Genomic DNA, 19,320 nt, shown 5'->3' on the forward strand with positions numbered 1-19,320 from the left:
AACTTTATCAGATTGAATCAGATGTTTCAGCTTTATTATTGAGCACACCTGAATGGCTCTGAATAACTTCTCATCACTAAATTCATACAAGCTTATCCTCACACCCATTCGTTGAGCATTATCTAGTTGATTATCAAATTGAAGAACTATCAATGGTTTACCAACAGCTAACTTACTTCTTTGAACTCGATCAGAGAAACTTTTTGATCAATCATATGGAATCAATTTTACGCATCTGTAATCAACAAAGTATAAACTTTCAACTCGGGATGAAATTTTTAAGGAAAGGTCTTTTTCATCCCAAAATGAATCTTGTAAAGAACTTTACTTCGACATTTTGTGACAAAGCCATGAGCTACTGGGATAGGGATAAAATAGGGACTACTTGATGATAGACTGAAGTAACTTAAGGCTTCGACAAACTAATGAAGTTGAGGTAGCGTTTTACTAGCATAATATATTATCAAATGCGGGAGCAATTTTTATCCACTATTTTGAAGCATATTTAAGGCAAAAAATCATGGTGTTTAGTTTGACGACGTTATGGGTGATGGGTAATGAATAAGTGGCAAAAATTTGATATTCAAGTTTAAAAGTTGTGGCTTGATTTTATTTTATTGTTTGTGTTTGAGTTTACTACTATCATTAATGTTTGCAGTGAGAAGTTATGATCGAATGATTTCATATTAGATTATCTAAAAGCCAACAAAATTAATGAAACTAAGTTAAGAGCATAGAAAGTCAACTCAAAGCTCGGATTCATGAGGAAAGCAGATCATACAGCAAAAATATAAGATTATATGAGTTTAAGCAACTTGGAGATACATTTATTTGAATTTTGTAGTCATGAAAGTTATTTTAAAGGTTTTCGTGAATATTTATCGATATAATTAAATTAAAGTAAAACAAGGTTATCGAAAATTACAATAAATGTTGCTATTCAAAGCGTTTTATTTCGAGCGAATTGTTCAATGAGAGAAATAACTTTATCTCTTGAATCTGTCCTTTTCAGCTCTTCACTGACTCGAGCAACATTTGCATGAATCTTTTCATCATTGAGCACATCTTCAATGGCTTTTAAAAGCTTTTCACCACTAAATTCATACAAGTTTATCCTCACACCTAAACCAAGATCAGCTATTCGTTGAGCATTATCAAGTTGATCATCAAATTGGGGAATAACTATCAATGGTTTGCCAGCAGTCAAGCCTTCAATCAAAGAATTGCTTCCTCCATGAGTTATGAATAAATCAACTTTGGGTAAAAGAGCAAGTTGATTGATAAATTTGGATCCCCACATGTTTTCGTGTAGTTTAATTGAGTCACCATTCATACCAGTCGAAACAATGAAACGATGGGGTGAGTTGGCCAATGGAGTTAGTATCATGGATATTAGTTCAATCACGGACGAAGCCAATGTTCCCATTGAGACATAAGTCAATTTTCCTGGTTTATCTTTCAATTTCTCTGGTAGTTCAAAGCTCGGTGTTTCTGGTGCCCGAATGGATGAGTCAAGACGAACCCAGTTTTCTTTTGGTGGACCCAATTCATGGTAATCCAATGGACCAGGGTAAATGTAAATTCCTAGTTGCTTTGCATAAAGCTGTGGCTTGAATTCAGCATCAAACAATTCGTACAATTCCTTCGCTTTCGTTACAGCATCCTTTTGAAACTCTTCTCTCAACTTATGGTATTCAGACCAAAGCTCAGGTGGATCATGTACTGAATAACCTGAACCCATCGATGGACCATTATACAGATCAACTGGCGATGCTGACCAAACAGGAATCACTGGACATGAAGCTTTAACCGTCCAAGGCATAGTCCATAAATGATCCACTAAACAAACATCTGGCTTTATCTTCTCAATGATGTTCAGCATTGCACAGTTCTCACCTTTAGCAGCTTCAAGAATAAAGACTAAGCCATCATTAGCACCTAAACCAGATTTTATTGACTCTTTCAAACTGTCCAAACTCGAATATCTACTCGCCATGTCAAATCGTTTCTTGAATACTTCGACAATATTGGGTGGCATTCCATCCATTATGGGATAATTTTTATCATTGTATTCACACAATGAGATGTAATGAAAGCCATGCTTTTCAATAACTTCCTTGTTTACGTCAAAATGGGCAAAGTAAACTTGATGACCGCGTTTACGAAGAAGTGAACCAATTCCAATGCATGCATTCAAATGGCCAATGCTGAGAAAATAGAAGAAAAATTCAAATGACGAATAAACTAATCAAAGACTTGGCATTGACTTACCCAATCATTGAAGTCATCAATACTTTTAGCGAACCTTTTTCATCCATTTTTGCTTTGATACGTATCCGAGAACATCTGAGTAAAGCAGAAATGAGTTTATATAGCTGATCTAAAACTAAGCTCAAGTGTCTGTGATCAAGTGAGCAAGTTCCTGTGCATGTAATTATAAAAAGATAGCTAATAATATTGCATATCTTATTGCAGTGATAACTTCGACTAGATAACATTCAAGGTTTTTGGGTACAAATAGCAAAAAAAATAAGCAAAATGTTACTCAATGTTACGAAACCAACCCAAAGTCAGAAAGTAAAGTCCATTTTATTGCTCTTTATTGGCCGAAAAAAATCTACCGAGTTCGATATATTATAATTATAATAAAGCGATCACTAATAAAAATGAAGAAATAAAATTCCTAATCAAACACCTTAACAAAGTGTCAAGCAGCCAAGCAGCAGTCAAGTTTCAGCACAAGTTTTCGCCACAGCAAGCTGCTCAATGAGCTTGATAACTTTATCTCTTGAATTTGATTTTTTCAGCTCTTCACTTACTCGAGTGACATTTGAATTAATCTTTTCATCAATGAGCTCTTCTCATTACTTTCAACAGCTTTTCATTACTAAATTCAAGCTCACGCTTACACCTAAACAAAGATTATGGTTTTGACTTCACACAGAATCAGGAATTTTTATGATCAGTTATAATTGGAGAATTATCATTTTATTTAACCAACATAATTTATCAGAACCATCTTTAGAACAAAAATTTCTTGTTTGTAAGGAACAATCTGTGCTGGAAGAATCAAAACGATTGTTCAAGCATTTCTTCATTGAAACCGATGCAGATAGATTTTTTTTGTCCAATAAAAAAATTGAAATTGCAATAAAGCAAGGTGAGTTCAATTTACAGCAATTTGCATCTACTTAAAGTAAGATTGACTGTCAAATATCTAAAATGAACCAAGGATTCGACACAAAAACATTTATCATAAAATCTCTTTAATATCTTAGTTTGTACATTTTTTCGTTATAAATAATTAATAATACAAGACTGAATTCAACTTCAAATTTTATAAAAAACAGGTTTACTGAGAATTCAAAATTATTTTTTTCTGTTGCCGAGTTATGAATAAACAATACATAGCGTACGACTTTTGTGTACATAAAGACTAAAGACTAGCTTGGAATCAGAATCTAATTGAAACCTGATGTTGTGAGTGTTGCAAAATAACCGATGAGCAATTGCGATAAAAAAGATGACCAAAATCGAAATTTGTCTCAAAGCGTTTTGTTTCGAGCCAGTTGTTCAATGAGCGAGATAACTTTATCTCTTGAATCGGTCCTTTTCAGCTCTTCACTTACTCGAGCAACATTTGAATGAATCTCTTTATTATTGAGCACATCTTCAATGGCTTTTGACAGCTTTTCACCACTAAATTCATGTAAGTTTATCCTCACACCTAAGCCAAGATCAACTATTCGTTGAGCATTGTCTGGTTGATCACCGAATTGAGGAATGACAATTAATGGTTTACCAGCAGATAGACCTTCGACCAGTGAATTGCTTCCTCCATGAGTTATGAATAGATCAACTTTGGGTAAGAGAGCGATTTGATTGATATATTTATCTCCCCACATGTTATCGTGAAGTTCAATCGCACCTCCATAAACACCTGTTGAAACAATGAATCTATGGCGGGATTTAGCTAAGGGAGAAACAATCATTTCCATCAGCTGGGGAATCACTGAAGCAACAGTTCCCATTGAGACATAAATCAATTTTCCTGGTTTATCTTTCAGTTTCTCTGGTAATTCAAAATTTTGTGTTTCTGGAGCTCGAATGGATGAGTCGAGACGAACCCAGTTTTCTTTCGGCGAACCCAATTCATGGTAATCTAACGGACCAGGGAAAATGTAGATACCTAGTTGCTTTGCATAAAGCTGTGGTTTGAATTCAGCATCAAACAATGTGAACAATTCCTTTGCTTTCGCTACAATATTCTGCTCGAACTTTTCCTTCAACTTTAGGTACTCAGACCATAGCTGCGGTGGCTCATGTAGTGAATAACCTGAACCCATTGGTGGACCATTATACAGATCAACTGGAGAGGCTGACCAAACAGGAATCACTGGACATGAAGCTTTAACCGTCCAAGGCATAGTCCACAAATGGTCCACTAAACAGACATCTGGCTTTATCTTCTCAATGATGTTCAACATTGCACAGTTCTCGCCTTTAGCAGCTTCAAGTATAAAGACTAGCCCTTCATCAGCACCTGAATCAGATTCAATCGACTTTTTCAAAATGTCCAAAGGTGAAAACTTGGTTGCCATCTTAAAACGTGCTTCCAACATTTTAGCAAGATTGGGTGGCATTCCATTCATTATGGGATAATTTTTATCATTGTATTCACACAATGAGATGTAATGAAAGCCATGCTTTTCAATAACTTCCTTGTTTACGTCAAAATGGGCAAAGTAAACTTGATGACCGCGTTTACGAAGAAGTGAACCAATTCCAATGCATGCATTCAAATGGCCCAGGCTATGAATACACAGAAACAATCGAATAATAAATAAATAAAAAATAAATGTTTTATTTTTCAAAAAACTGTCTATTAACTTACCCTATCATTGAAGTCATCAATACTTTTAGCGAACCTTTTTCATCCATTTTTGCTTTGATTCCAACCAAGAATAACCTAATAAAGAAAAATCAAGTTTTTTTATAGTTGAAGTAAAACTAAGCACAGTTGTACGCAAATTTAGGTACGCAAAGACTTGACGATTAAACAAATCAAATTGCAATAATTATGTTGAATCTTTTCCTTGGATTGTCCAAGGTTTTTAGGTTCCGAGAGACTCTAAATTAATATTTAAGGACAAAAAGTTGAATAAAAATGATCATTCAATTTCGAGTCACAATTGAAACACTCAGCTAACAAATGACTGCAATAAAGTTGAAGGCAGTTTCACTCATGAAAATGGGTTCTTGGATAAGATTGAACAATTAAAATTGCAGCTAAAGTTATAGTTAATGAGTGAGGTTGAAGTAAATATGATTGCATTTTGATATAAAAAATTGAAACAATTTTCAAAGGTAAATATCATTTTATTCAATTGACAGTTAATCTTTGTGCGAAAGTAAACCTTTCAATTCATTGTTCAAGTTGATTAAGACTAGACTCATGATAAACATAAAAAAATAATGTCTGTCTTCATTTGCTTTTCAACCTTCAATGAAACAACAACAGTTGAGCTTTCGTTGTTTGATTATCAGATTTAATAATAAATGATTAAGACTTGAATGAAGCAAATGATAAAAATTGTTATTGGTGTTGAGAGTGTCTCAATGTGCCAATGATTTCACTGAAATTGAGTCATTTAATATAAATGTAATGACAAAAATAGCGTCAATGTTGATACCCAAAGGCTATTTGTTAAATACATGCGAGTTTGGCTTTTTGTTTGTGTCTTCATTTCACACTAATTTCATGTTTTTTTGTGCCAACAAAACTTGGACTTTTTTTCATTATTATTATTATCATCACACTTTGCTCAATGTTATATCAACTTTCAACAGTTGATGTAACAAATAATGTGTAAACTTATCAGATGATGGTGAGGATGATCAACATTACCTAAAGCGTTATTCAACTCTCCGTATGGAAAGTGAAAACGTTTATTTCGCTTCAATCACTCTGTTTTCATTTGAAGAAGAAGAAAAAATCAGACGACAAAAAAAACAAGACTTAATTGAATCCTCAATCACCAATATTTACCCAGCAAGATTTTTTTTTAATTTTCTTGGGAATCACAAACAAACACATAATCACACACCGTCAATGTCAACTTTAAACATTATATTCTTTATCATTGACTGTTAAAACTTGAATCAACGTTCAGTCAATGTTTCAACTGAGTGATGTGGATTCCGATGAAAATGACTTTCATTTAGAATATGATTCAGATACAAATATCATTTTGTAGACTCATATTTCATGAGTTTTAACCAGGAAACAAACTCCATCTAGTATTTCAATATGTAATCTCAATCTGAATCCAAATAAAAGCATATTAAGAGCAAAACACTAATCTGCTCCGAAGTGAACATTGTTAAGATTTATTATATCTTAAGTCTACCAATAATTGATTGCAACATAATTGCAACAAGATTAAACTATGAATTTTTTTATTTATTCAAACAATAATGTAGTAAAATCGTTTTTTCGTCATTTTTTCTCATACCTAAGTCTGATCAATTATCATGATCTTTTTTAAAATGCTTTATAAAATTGGTGACAACAATAAAAGACAAATTACAATTAGTTATTGGACAATTGGTTTTAAAAGAATTGGGTGACAAATAGTTTTCAACAGAATAGATTTTCTGCTTATTTAAAAACACAAATTTGAGTTAGAAATACAACTATAATTGGGCTAGAACCTGTAATATAATTCTTATAAATGGCCTTTCTTCATCTTTTGAGACGCTTTGTCCAGTGGTGAAATCTTTAATAAATGAATTTATCTTTATAACTTCTGGACTCATCCTGGTCATTTCGGTCATCAATTTTCATCTTCTTTTTCCTCAATACTTTCAAACGAATTTTTTTCTGTCTCGATCTGAACACCAAACTCATCTTCTCATCCATTGAATCTGCATGAGTCATTGGTACAATCAATGGCAACTTTTCCAAAACCACCAAGCAATTGTCTTCTTCATCATCGTCATTAGGTGTTTTTTGTCTTTTTTATATTTTTTGGATACAAATCTAAAGAGGCAAAAATTTTTTCTTTATTTTCAATGGAGTTGTCCATTATAATAACTGCAATTAAAAGTGAATTTGTTATGCAAAACGAAAGATGGATAAGACTATTTATGTTAAGATTTATTACATATATAATAAATCTTAAGGTGAGCTAATTGACAAAAATTTAAGATTTTTAGACAGAAAAAAGAAGAAAAAGCAAGGAAAGCAAAAGAGGAATTTTTAATGAAGCCAGGATTGGTGAATATTTCAAAGATTTATAACCCAATTGAACGTCCAAACAATTTTAAAAATCGCTTCTCTAAAGATTTTGAGAGACGTATTACTGCTTTGAAAGAAAAAATAGAAAGATCAAAGTCTCCTGAGGCGAAAGAGGTTGAAAGTGGTTCGAAGGAAAAATCACTGCAAGAATTTGAAAGGTTTTATGGAAAAGTTGTGGTAAAGGTAAACACTGGTAAATTAATCACCAAAAAAGAAGAAAAAAAATTTTATGCTCGGTACATGGATACTTCTCCAGGTAGCCACTCATGTAAATATTGCTCGAATTGCAATTTTAAAATAGAACAAAGCTTCATGACGTTGAAAGTCACATGGCGTACATAAAAAATTTGTAATCAAATGTCCAGCTAAAGACTGTAGATCAACTTTTATTTTGGAGACAAATTTTGAAGAACATGATTTGAAAACCAATAAAGGTATCATATCAAAATCATATTTTCTGTTTTATCATATTGATCTGACGTATCCATTCCCTAATAAAATCAGATTCATTGGTCTATCTAATATAATGGACGTGTCCATATCAAATTCAAATCAAATTCATTCTTTAATACAATTTCATTCAAATAAAAGATGAAAAATCATGTTTTAAATACAGACATAATGGTTAAGATTTATTTTTTTGAGACTTGGGTAAACATTTGATATAAAGATTGTAATGTAATGATTTTGTAAAGGGGTATGAGCCATGAAGAATCATTAGGTTGAGCTTGAATCAGATTGGTGTAAAATAGTCTTTATAAGGGACCTTTAAAACTCGAAAACTGAATGAACTGAAGTTTGACGGATGTGCACTTAGGCTGCCTGAGATCATTGTCGGTCACTTCAAATGATTTGATGATTGGTTAAAGTAGTTAGCACAATTGAATAAATAATTGAAAAATAAACAATAATTGATTGTTTTAGGTGCAAATTGATCATAATCATGATACGACTGTTCAAAGCTTTAATGGTGATCATTGATCAACTATCTTCATACGAGCATATTGCAGTGATAACTTTGTTAAGATTATGTTCAAGGGTGTTGATACAAATAGCAAAATGAAATAAAAAAATGTTATCAATGTTACAAAATCAGTCTAAAGTCGCGAGGTAAAGTCCATTTAAATAACTTCTTATTAGCCGAAAAAATCAGTTTCATTTAAACGCAAGTTTATCTTCAGACCTGAATCAAACTCATATGCTTGACTTCAATTAGAATCAAAATTTTCTGTGATCACTTAAGAATTTAAGACTTAATTGAAGATTTATCTTTTTATTTAATCAATATATTATAATAATTTATGAATTGAATGTCAACTTTTATGAAAGACAGTTACAATCATGTTCACTATAAATTTAAAATTATTCATCTTAGTTATCGTGTTCGAAGAACGAATCGAAATTGAAATTCAAAGCGTTTTGTTTCGTGCCAGTTGCTCAATAAGAGAAATAACTTTATCTCTCGTATCAGACTTTTCCAGCTCTTCACTGACTCGAGCAACATTTGCAAGAATCTTTTCATCATTGAGTACATCTTCAATGGCTTTCAGTAGCTTCTCACCACTGAATTCATGCAAGTTTATCCTCGCACCTAAACCAAGATCAACTACTCGTTGAGCGTTGTCCGGTTGATCACCGAATTGTGGAATAACTATCAATGGTTTGCCAGCAGCTAGGCCTTCGATCAACGAATTGGTTCCTCCATGAGTTATAAATAGATCAACTTTGGGTAAGAGAGCGATCTGATTGATATATTTATCTCCCCACATGTTATCGTGAAGTTCAAGCGCACCACCATAAACACCTGTTGAAACAACGAATCGGTGAGGCGATTTGGCTAAAGGAGAAACAATCATTTCCATTAGCTGTCGAACGGCTGAAACAACAGTTCCCATTGAGACATAAATCAATTTTCCTGGTTTGCCTTTAAGTTTTTCTGGTAATGCGAAATCCAATGTTTCTGGTGTGCGAATGGATGAGTCACAACGAAACCATTTTTCTTTTGGTGAACCCAATTCATGATAATCTAATGGACCAGGGAAAATGTAAATGCCCAGTTGCTCTGCATAAATTTGTGGTTTGTATTCAGCATCAAAAAATTTGTACAATTCCTTTGCTTTTGCTACAATATTTTTTTCTGACTCTTCCCTTAACTTACGGTATTCAGACCAAATCTCAGGTGAATCATGTACTGAATATCCTGAACCCATCGGTGGACCATTATACAGATCAAGTGGCGATGACGATATAATAGGAACTGCTGGACATGAAGTTTTGACCATCCAAGGCATACTCCAATAATGATCGACTAAACAAACATCTGGCTTTATCTTTTCAATGATGTTTAACATTGCACAGTTTTCACCTTTGGCGACTTCAAGTAAAAAAGCTGGGCCATCACCAAGACCAGATTTAATTGACTCTTTTAAAGTGTCCAAAGTTGAAAACTTACAAGCCATCTCGAAACCTGCTTGCAAAAATGCTGTAATATTGGCTGGTATTTCACCCATTATGGGATAATTTTTATCATTGTATTCACACAATGAGATGTAATGAAATCCATGCTTTTCAATCACCTCTTTGTTTTCATCAAAATGGGCAAAGTAAACTTGATGACCGCGTTTGCGAAGAAGTGAACCAATACCAATGCACGCATTTACATGGCCCAGGCTGTGAATACACAGAAACAATTGAATAAATCAGTAAACTCTTTAATATTAAGACTTACAATGTAATATTAACTCACCCAATCATTGAAGTCATCAAAACTTTTAGAGAACTTTTTTCATCCATTTTTGCTTCGACTTTCTATTCAAGAGTAACTGAATAAAAGAAAATCATGATTTATAAAGGCTGTAATGCATAAAAAGTCTTAATTATCTTGCTTAGGCACGAATTCTTATCAATGATAAGTCATCATTGTCATCTTAATCTGCATTCACATCAAAGTTATATAATGTGCGTTACACCGATAGGTGAGCTACATGAGCTTACAAGGCTTAAAATAATCAATGGCATAAGGTTGAATATGATAATTAAACACTCAACTTGCAAGTGGCTGAAATAAAGTCAAAGATGATTTCACTCATGAAAATGAATTCTTGAATAAGATTGAACAATCAATGTTGAAAACTAACGTTTATGAGTGCGATTGATATAGATATAATTGCAGCTCATTTTGATATGAAAAGAGTGAAACAATTTTCAAAAGTAATACCACTTTATTTAATTGGGAGCTAACCTCTGGCCGAAAGTAAACCTCTCAGTTATTTATTGTTCAAGTTGATCAAATTCATGAAAATCATCAAGAAACTGATGGCTGCTTTTATTTGCTATTCAAACCTTCAATGAAACAACAACAGTTGAGCTTTCGTTGTTGAAGACTTGAATAAAGCAAACGATAAAAATTGATATTGGAATTCACATTCCTAAAAAAATCATGTTCTAACAGGGTGCTGGGGAAAACAATCCGTATTTCAACGCATTGTGAAGGAAAACAAATTGTTTTTTTAATTTCATGACGATATGATTTTTGTTGAATGATTAACAAAGTGTCGAAACTTTGTTTTAATGTTTTTTTGTGCCAACAAAACTTGGACTTTTTTTCATTATTATTATTATTATCATCACACTTTGCTCAATGTTATATCAACTTTCAACAGTTGATGTAACAAATAATGTGTAAACTTATATGATGATGGTGAGGATGATCAACATTACCTAAAGCGTTATTCAACTCTCCGTATGGAAAGTGAAAACGTTTATTTCGCTTCAATCACTCTGTTTTCATTTGAAGAAGAAGGAAAAATCAGACGACAAAAAACAAGACTTAATTGAATCCTCAATCACCAATATTTACTCAGCAAGATTTTTTTTAATTTTCTTGGGAATCACAAACAAACACATAATCACACACCATCAATGTCAACTGTAAACATTATATTCTTTATCATTGACTGTTAAAACTTGAATCAACGTTCAATCAATGTTTCAACTGAGTGTTGTGAATTCCGATGAAAATGACTTCCATTTAGAAACTGATTCAGATAAAAATATCATTTTGTAGACTCATATTTCATGAGGCTTTAACCAGGAAACAAACTCCATCTAGTATTTCCATATGTAATCTCAATCTAAAAATTCGAGACTCTCAAGTATTACTTGATAACCATTTATCAAATTAGTGAAATGTAATTAGTTTGAAAATTTGAGTCAATCATCAAATTGAATGGTTTTGTTTCAAAATTAAGTTTGTTTTGGAGGTTGAACTGTTCACTTGTTTGGTTAAAATGTCATAAGTTATTAAAATTGTGACAAAACCAGATTATATTCACTGGTTGTTACAATTGATAGGATTAAGATCGAACATGATAAACTAATTGTCGATTTGTTTAGGTTTGAAACATTTCCATTTGTTATCATGTTTATCATAGTTATGTTAATTGAACTGTTAAATACAAATTGAATGTAATAAATATGTTTAACTTTCAATGGAAATCAAATTGTTAAAGTAAAGCCTTGTACTGTGGTCAATGGATAACAATGAGAGTAAAATGGAAACCAAATTTATTCAAATTAACATTTTAATGTACACATTTAGCAAGACACACTAACCACATTGGTCAATAAGCAAGTGACCAGCCTTAGATTTTAAAGTAGAGGGAAAAAAGGTCTAAAAATGAAGGAAAGAAGAGAAGAAACAATTTTCTCTTTTCAACTTTACTGTTTCTTTTGTCAAATCTTCATCATCTGGATCATCATTTCCATCATAATCTTCATCATAATTTTGTTTCTCCAAATGCTATTTTAGAGACTCAAATCACAGTTCGACCTCACTAGTCGAGTGAGAGAAAGAAAAGAGTTTCAAAGTTCTAAACTCGAAGCTTAAGGTTACTTTCAATTGAATGGTTTAACAGATTAGCTTTACTAATTTACCTTTTCATCTCTTCTGATGCTCTTTACATTGACCAATAATAATATTTTTTTGCATAACAAATAGACTTCAATAGACTGTTCAATAGTTTCTTTTGTAAATTAACTCACTTGGCTCTGAATGCGATTCTTTCTTCAGGTCGGGTTCTTTTAGACCCGAAAAAAAACCTTAATCTACTAGGGATTAAGACTTCAGACCAACAATATTATTATTGAAGGGACAAAAGGAAGGGCCACCAAAAAAAAGCAGGAAAACAAAACGGGAACCATTGAGAAAGAGACGAAATTTGTTTTCTTCCCTTCACAAGGTACCATTGTGATTGTTATTAGCGACATTATTTTGTTATCGGGTGGTCTTGACGGATAATCGTTCAGCTTATTATCATTCCACTAGAAAATGGTTAAATCAACTTGTTTGTACTTTTCTTCGTTCCATCCATTCTCAGGTAAAAAGGTGTTGAAAAGATTAACATCAATTTGTATATCATCATGTTTAATTTGATAACAATCATTGTTAATATCATTTTGTAAGAAGCTTAAATTGTTAATATTTGGAGAAACAAATTTACTTTAATTTTCCATTTTTTATAAAGTTTTGTTTAATCGTCACCAAGGGAGTTTTTAAAGGTAAATAATGATTAAAGTTATTGTTGATCAACTGGATAAATTGTTCAATTAGTGCGCTGTGATTGAGGATAATTTGATTAAGAATGGAAAAATATTTATTTTGATTTGAAAGGTAAAAAAAGTGTACGATTTAATCCAATAATAGTAATGATAAAACTTTAATCCCTTTGCATTATATTAACAATAACTAACAATGGTAAATGAAAATAGTTGTCTGGGAGTTAAAAAAGAGGAAAGATGCTGATGGTGAGGGTTGGAAAAACATGATGATTTGTGCAGAGTATTATTTACAATTGAAAAAAATGAACATATTTTGAACAGAGGAAACCGACATCCAATCAGGACAATAATGCTAATAATAATAATAGAGATATTTAACATCTATTTCACGCTCATTTGAACTGATTGTATACAACAATTAACTTGATCTACCTTTACATGAAAAGGAAAGAGAACTGTTTACGAAGGAACAATTGTTAGTGTTTTTTCAATACTAAATACTAGCTGCTACTCCTCTTGGTTTTCATCCTAACCAAAGCCTCTATCCAGGTCAAGTAAAAGCTTTAAAGAGCCTGATAACATGTTCAACACTCAACCCAGCAAAGCCTTTTGTTTAGGTTACACTTTGACTAAACGCCTCCTAAGTTAACCGACCAACCTTCAACAGTATTTATAATTTGTCAACTTTATCCGTTTTTAGTGAAAAATTGTTTCTCTCTTCAACTAATTTAGACACATTTTGATTAACTGTTTTGTCCCGTTTTAGTTATCATCTTAATGCTAATTGATATTTTCATATTTCAAGTAATTAATTAATTATCCACTCGAAGTATTCAGTGTTTAAGGAATTCATTTTTTGCAGTTTGCTGTAAAACTTGAAAAGGGTTTGCTTAACTTGATTTTGATTATGACTTGGTTCATCAACTTTGATCATTCACACTGAGAATAAAATTTAAAATGAATACAGAAACATATCTTTGCTATTAAAGTCAGAATTTTTTTCTTGTTCTTGAGCCACTATCTGTGCTTCAACATCAGGATGGTTGAACAAGGTTTGAACACAGAACAAGAAAAAGAAACTAAGAATTTTCAACTTTCACACTTGGAGAAGAGTTTTGTTGGAAGAAAAATTGAATAAAGATTTGAAGAAAAGTATTTTTGATGAAAAATTTATTCAAATCGACCCAACTGACCAGACAATTTGTCATCTTGCTCGTCGGCACTTTTGTGGCACTTGACCGATCCTTCAACCTCATTGTTATGGTACATTTTTCTCGATTGTACAACATTGTATAACATTTTGGTTGGCTTAGTCAAGTAAAAGTACAATTTAGTGTAATTTAAGCCACTTTTACCAGGAAGATGCTCATTGAGATGAAAAGACGTTTGAAACTAAATTGAATGAATTAAATCGAGAAAAGCTAATTCAATTGATTTTGAATCAGTTTCTTCTTCTTTTTCATTTCTTGTTCTTGATACTTTATCATTCAATTGAATTTTAAATTTGATTCAGAAAAGGTAACCGAAAAAAGCATCTCAAGTGATCATAAATAGTCAAGTGGTTATTTACATCAAGATACATTATTATACAAATAATATCAATTTGATTATTTTCATTTGTTGTCAAAAATAAAATAATAAAATATTCATTGAACAAAAAGTAGAAAAGTAAAAATAAAAATTGAATTAAAATTGAGTCAAGTTGAAATTTAAACTCACAAAAGGTAAACTCATCTACCTTTAATGCAACAATAAAATTGATAACTTGTTATACAATAAGAAATGTTATTATTTCCTGTCGTTTGATTTACTTTAAAAAAAGCTTCAACTCTGGCAAGTTGAAAAGTAGTCCAAAGATGAACATTTGCCCAACATTTCAATGGCATTTCAATAGCATTTCAATGTTATCATATTGAAGGGATTGCAAGTAAGCAAATGTAATAAACAAACAGATTAACATCATTTGGAGGCAAGAAAAAGATTTACAAATGATATAAATAGCTGAGAGACGCTAAGAGTTGAGGATCATTAAGATGATCATGAAACGTTTTAAGCGTTAATAGTTGACAACAAAAACGTCTTACAATGGGTAAAGATTTAGTGGCAACAAAAGTCTAAAAGTGTATCAATTTGTGGTTTCACAGTGAAGGAGGAAAAAGCTTGCGAGTTTATCATCTCCAGAAGATGAATTTTTGCTCACTGATTGATGATGATAATTTTTTGCGGTTACAAGATTAACAGATTATTATAATGATTATCTGGTACATTGATCAGTGTAAAGTACAACTAGAGGACAAAATTATCTGGTTAAATGAGGATATCGCACATGATTAATCACCGAAAGAATAAGCTGTAATCCATCCTCAGATGATCATCTCGTTTGTATATTTTTTTACTTCTTCACCTTCCTCATCATCTTCGTAATCGTCATAATGATTATTCGCATTTTTCTTCTCCTCCTTTTCGTTCCTATTTGACGCCTAGTTTCTTGCAAACCGGAACGGAGTAACAGTAAGATAAACCTTGAAACATCATGTTTTCCTCCTCTTCATCTTCCTCCTTCCTCCTCCTCCAACTCCTCTTCAAGGCTCATTGGTATAACATGATTGGTACAAGTAAAAGTTGATGAACCATTGAACAAGCCAAACAAGTAAAGAATGCAAAACAACACTTCTTGAAGAGTAATTGCTACTTCCTTTCAATTTTCAACTTCCGTTTCAATGATAATCAATTCAAAGTTCATCTTGACTTTTTTTCCATCCAATTTTTTCAACAGTAAAACATGTAAAAAACACGCAAATTGGACAACATTTTTCACATACTTTTTACACCTTCAATGATGAGAATCTTTTGATATCTTGCTTCTTCTCATCCTTTCCAAGAATCATGAATGAAGAATTTTTTTGCGTAAATTTTTGCTCTTCCAACAACAATGAACTTTGAGCAATTGTTTACAGAAAAATAATATTTTCGATTCAAAAAGTTTCATGAAAGTTTTTCTTTTCAACGAGAAAAATTTGCAAATTGTTCAAATGTTATGATTAAATTATGTTAACAACGTTTCTCATTGGAACACATTAATTGCTCTCTATTAATAATAAATGTTTACACGTTAACAATTAATAAATTGTGACAGTAAATGCAATTATGTTGGCAAGCATTATTGAGTAAAATGATTTTCTCAGTTGAACAATGGTGAGATGTAAATAAATGAAAAAAAAAGAGTAAAGAGAAATGAATTGTGTTGATAGTGATGAGGATGGGGATGAAAGTGTGTTGATATTAAAGTAAATGTATGTCTTTCTTGTTGTCAAAATGAAATGTGAATCTTGTGAGGCTTTGAAAGGTTCAACAGTGAAAACACTTTATTGCATTTTATTATTTTTCCGTCTTCAAAATTCCTTGGCAGAAGAAGAAGAAGAAAATCATTGAAAAAATCTTCATTGGAACTTTTCTCTTCTCTTTTTCCTCTCTACTCTATAACCATTGAACCAACTGAAAACCAGATGACAATAAAACATTGATTTTCATTATCGCAACATTTAATCTAATTTCACCAACAGAAAACATCTTTTTTCACATTTCTTATAAACTCAATTTGTTCAATTTGATTAAAAAAATGATCAAATGAAATGAAACAAAAGGACAAAAAAAGTTTTTCAATGCTATTCAACATTGTGTTTGGTTTGAGTTTATTGAGTTACTCTTGAACAAATAATTTTGATAACAGACAATCAAATCCAAATTATCAAGTTTATTTATTTAATAAATTATTATAACAGCATTGGAAGAGCTAAAAATCAATCTTAATTACAATTAAGGGCGAAAAAATCAACATTTAATTTACTCTTTAATGTTGCTTCAAAAAGCTGAACCTAACCAAAGACATTTTCTGGTTCGAATCAGAATTTGCTTGGATTTACAGAACTTTAAATATGATTTTTTGTTTTCAATTAGTTCGTTAATTAATTGTTTGTTATCGACTTAAACAGAAAGTTTTGATTTCAATTAAAGTTGATTAGTTTTAAGATAATCTTCGATATTGAAAAGTGTTATCAATGTTATGCTTACACTTTAACAGTAAATCCTGAAAAGTGAAAAGGTTTTGTTATTGAAGTAAAGATTTTTCAATAAACTTTTCGTTCTTTCATGCTTTTCATGGTGAAAGGCTTAAGCAATAGTAAAATCAGTTTGACAAATTGGTCTAGAAAGAAGCTTTTATAGTTAATCTTTCAGCGTTTCAATAACATTTCCAATAACTTACCTTTACCGGAAAAACAGGATTATATTAGTTGTGATTGAAAAGGTTTTTTTTTGTAAGGATGGCGACGAGGATGTCGCTGTCGATGATGATTTCGATGAGCGTGATTGGCAAGACAAAGTTAAAGATGAAAAGCTTTTGGGTGGCCTGTCAAAGGTCTTTAAACAGTTTCTATTGAGACATAATCTTGGAGGCAAATTGAAGCTAACGAGGATGATAGAGAAGATGATTGGAGTTGCCGAGTGAAAGACGGACTAAACAACTCGAGAACAGCAACAAATAGAGGAAAAGCCAAAAGAACCTCAATTTTTTACTTGTTTTGTTGCTGTTTGTTGTTATTTTGTTGGTAAATTGAAAAGGATAATAATGATATTGATGATGATAACAACAATAATGGTTGAGCATTGATAGGCGCGATATGAATGGGATGAGAGGGCAAGCAAACAAAGTAAACAAATTGAGGTGTTTTTACTTGTTAAGTGTAAATGTTGATGATGTTTATTGGAATAGACAGTTGTCAACATTTTTCTTGTCAAATCTTTCAAATGAACCCTGAATCAAGTTAATTGTTTCACACAATTAAACCGACTGACCATGAAAAAGAGATGTTAAATGTCTCTATTATATTATTATTATCGTCTGCTTTTCACTAACATTGTAATGTTATACTTAACGTTTTTTTCAGGCTTTTTTTTGCTGTAAGCCATTCACTTTTGGATTCACCAGATTCAATAGTTTTTAATGTAATTCATTGGCATCAGAGATGAGGATAAGTTTGATTTTTTCTTCTTCTTCTTCAACATCTTTTCTCATCTTCTGTTGAACTTGCTCCCATTGTACAGTGAATGGGCAACAATAATATGAATAATAATATATTATAACAAGTATAATAATATCGCTGGAAAAGGGAATGAATACAAAGTCTTTAGTGTATCTTTGCACATGGATTAATATTATTGGATTATCTTCAATCAAACTAGCAAAATTTGCTTTTCATTTCATTGATTTTAAGTTGCCTCACTCACTATTATTGGTTATATTAATATTAATATTATTACAATTATCATAATCTTTCCCTTTTTTGATGTAAACTATCAATACACTAACTGACTGTGAAAACAAATGCTGAATAACCTCACTTTGTTATAATAAGATTCAATCACTTTTCATCAAATGATATCAACTTTCAATATTGTTATACATTTGCAATTGTTTGTTTGTTACAGTTTAGCTTAAACGGTTTTCATTGGCATTCAATTTGCCAACAGTTTGGTGTCAACTTTGGCAAGATTAAAGTTGAAGGTTTCATTGGTAAATGAGAGCTAAAAGGTAAATTTGGGTTTCATTGGTCAAGATTCATCTTGAATGTTTACTAAATGGAGCTTTTCATGCTAATTTCAAGAGTATTTTGGGAAACCAGGAAAGTTGTATAGACTTGTTCAGACAGAGTTGAATCTTTTTGCTGTAATTGTGCGCAAATGCTTGGTTATCATGATGATTGTCGTTGTTGTTATCCTTATTAATATTAATATAATGTCAACTGTTTTTTGTCTGGGTTTAGCCAAAATAACTTTATACTTAACTGATTAACTAAAGAGTGTCACTTTTCTTGTGAACAAAATTATTTTTGGCAAAGTTTACTGTGTTTCTTGTTAGTCACTCTGTGAACTCTCAACATTTCAGAATCAACATTGAACAGCTTTATATACTTGATTGTTGGGTAAAAAAGTTATTACACAAGTTATTCAAGTCTATAGAGTTTTTCATGATTTTGTCAACTTTATTTTGGCATTGAAACAAAAACGTTACTTGCCATCTTCAATCATTGAGATTCCCTGTAAAACTATTTATTTAATTAACATCTACAATTATCATTATAAGGTTGGTTAAACATTAAATTTTCAACCAACAATATCTACAACTCTTTCAAGACAATTTGAAACTGAATCACAATTTTCAAAAACTTAGTTTAACTCCAGTTTGTAACCATTTGATTTGCGATTTACCTTCAACTTAGTGGTTTAAATGTTAAGTTCACTTACCTTTCAATGACAATCCTTTGAGGTTATGTTGTAAATGGCGTTCCATTGTAATTGATGATGTTTTTTTGATGATCAAGTATTTTCATTTTCTTGAGAAATGAAAAAGCACGGCAATAAAAAAAGGTTTTTCAAGAGGAAATTGATGAGACTTTGTTTCT

At 31.6% G+C, this 19,320-nt stretch overlaps 3 protein-coding genes across 3 annotated transcripts; all 3 read right to left on the reverse strand.

Annotated features, from left to right (window-relative positions):
• Positions 1–940: 940 nt before the first annotated feature.
• LOC107367427 (uncharacterized UDP-glucosyltransferase YojK-like) lies at positions 941–2,318 on the reverse strand. The gene is made up of 2 exons (NM_001323153.1): positions 2,272–2,318; positions 941–2,207 (listed from the first exon to the last, which is right to left on the reverse strand). The coding sequence occupies exons 1-2, from the start codon at positions 2,316–2,318 to the stop codon at positions 941–943; spliced, it is 1,314 nt and encodes a 437-aa protein (NP_001310082.1).
• A 1,227-nt stretch (positions 2,319–3,545) lies between these two features.
• Positions 3,546–4,941, reverse strand: LOC107367573 (uncharacterized UDP-glucosyltransferase YjiC-like). The gene is made up of 2 exons (NM_001323160.1): positions 4,895–4,941; positions 3,546–4,812 (listed from the first exon to the last, which is right to left on the reverse strand). Exons 1-2 carry the CDS (start codon positions 4,939–4,941, stop codon positions 3,546–3,548), a joined length of 1,314 nt encoding a protein of 437 aa, NP_001310089.1.
• Positions 4,942–8,556: 3,615 nt separating this feature from the next.
• On the reverse strand, positions 8,557–19,315 carry LOC112538463 (uncharacterized). Its single transcript, XM_025161948.2, has 3 exons — positions 19,163–19,315; positions 10,047–10,122; positions 8,557–9,970 (listed from the first exon to the last, which is right to left on the reverse strand). The coding sequence occupies exons 2-3, from the start codon at positions 10,091–10,093 to the stop codon at positions 8,710–8,712; spliced, it is 1,308 nt and encodes a 435-aa protein (XP_025017716.1). The 5' UTR covers positions 10,094–10,122; positions 19,163–19,315; the 3' UTR covers positions 8,557–8,709.
• Between the last annotated feature and the right edge of the window lie 5 nt (positions 19,316–19,320).

This window comes from Tetranychus urticae, chromosome 2, assembly GCF_039701765.1.
Source record: "Tetranychus urticae isolate SD_2017Ah chromosome 2, NJAU_TeUrti_SD_1.0, whole genome shotgun sequence".
NCBI lineage: Eukaryota > Metazoa > Arthropoda > Arachnida > Trombidiformes > Tetranychidae > Tetranychus > Tetranychus urticae.

What these genes read in the sequence shown, in the direction of transcription:
- LOC112538463 (XM_025161948.2), bottom strand. Translation starts at nt 10,093, where the DNA reads ATGGATGAAAAAAGTTCTCTAAAAGTTTTGATGACTTCAATGATTGG. An exon ending in TTGATGACTTCAATGATTGG is followed by an intron (nt 9,971 to 10,046) that starts GTGAGTTAATAT and finishes GTGTATTCACAG; the next exon opens with CCTGGGCCATGTAAATGCGT.
- LOC107367573 (NM_001323160.1), bottom strand. Translation starts at nt 4,941, where the DNA reads ATGGATGAAAAAGGTTCGCTAAAAGTATTGATGACTTCAATGATAGG. An exon ending in TTGATGACTTCAATGATAGG is followed by an intron (nt 4,813 to 4,894) that starts GTAAGTTAATAG and finishes GTGTATTCATAG; the next exon opens with CCTGGGCCATTTGAATGCAT.
- LOC107367427 (NM_001323153.1), bottom strand. Translation starts at nt 2,318, where the DNA reads ATGGATGAAAAAGGTTCGCTAAAAGTATTGATGACTTCAATGATTGG. An exon ending in TTGATGACTTCAATGATTGG is followed by an intron (nt 2,208 to 2,271) that starts GTAAGTCAATGC and finishes CTATTTTCTCAG; the next exon opens with CATTGGCCATTTGAATGCAT.